This window comes from Monoraphidium neglectum (assembly GCF_000611645.1).
Source record: "Monoraphidium neglectum strain SAG 48.87 unplaced genomic scaffold scaffold03539, whole genome shotgun sequence".
In the NCBI taxonomy this organism is placed as follows: Eukaryota; Viridiplantae; Chlorophyta; class Chlorophyceae; order Sphaeropleales; family Selenastraceae; genus Monoraphidium; species Monoraphidium neglectum.
Window position 1 is genome coordinate 5,619 of NW_014010090.1, and position 724 is coordinate 6,342.

The following is a 724-nucleotide window of genomic DNA, read 5'->3' on the forward strand; positions in this document are numbered from 1 at the left end:
ATACACACGCATACACACACGCACACAAACACACACACTTTTGCATGCAGGTACGACCGCTGCGACATGGTACGCCACGTCCTGGCTCGCCTCAAGGCCGCGGGCGGCGCAGCGGCGGCCGAGGCGGGCCATGAGGACTCCCCACCACTGTCGCAGCCGACCCACGTCTACAGGGACGAGGTGCAAGGTGGGTGGATGGCAGCATGTTATTGTGCTTTGCTTTGTTGCAATCGTCAAGGCCAGCTAGAACCCTGCCGTCACTATTACCTTCGCTTGAAAAAGGAGAGGTAAGCCGAGTTTCCTGGAATGTCGACTGGGTTTGCAGCGGTCATGTAGGCAGCACAGGGGCCCGCATTGATGTGAGGGCCGCGACTCGCTAGGCGGCGAACGGCGCAGGCGGGCTGAGTGCCGCCAGCACGGGCTCCTGCCAATCACAGCGGCAATGGTTTCAACGTCAAGCGCATGTCCTTTTATGTCCTGTGACTCCTCTGTCAATTCTCTTCACAACGTAAACCGTCCCAAACCGCCCTGGCACCTTGCATTCCACTTATGCATCCCTTCGTTTGCCCTCCATTTGCTGTGCACCCGGCTGCTTGGCACCTTGTACCCTTTTGACTGGCCCCTCTCGACCCACACCCACACCCCTACCACCTGACGCCCCATGCCACACCAAATCCCTTTCGCCCTACATCGCCCTTCACTCCACCCCCACCTCCACCCCTCA

General features: G+C 59.5%; 1 protein-coding gene across 1 annotated transcript; it reads left to right on the forward strand.

The window, feature by feature from the left end:
- Window positions 1-66: 66 nt before the first annotated feature.
- On the forward strand, window positions 67-380 carry MNEG_12957 (hypothetical protein; the record flags this gene model as incomplete). Its single annotated transcript, XM_014038572.1, has 2 exons — window positions 67-187; window positions 337-380. The coding sequence occupies 2 exons, from the start codon at window positions 67-69 to the stop codon at window positions 378-380; spliced, it is 165 nt and encodes a 54-aa protein (XP_013894026.1).
- Between the last annotated feature and the right edge of the window lie 344 nt (window positions 381-724).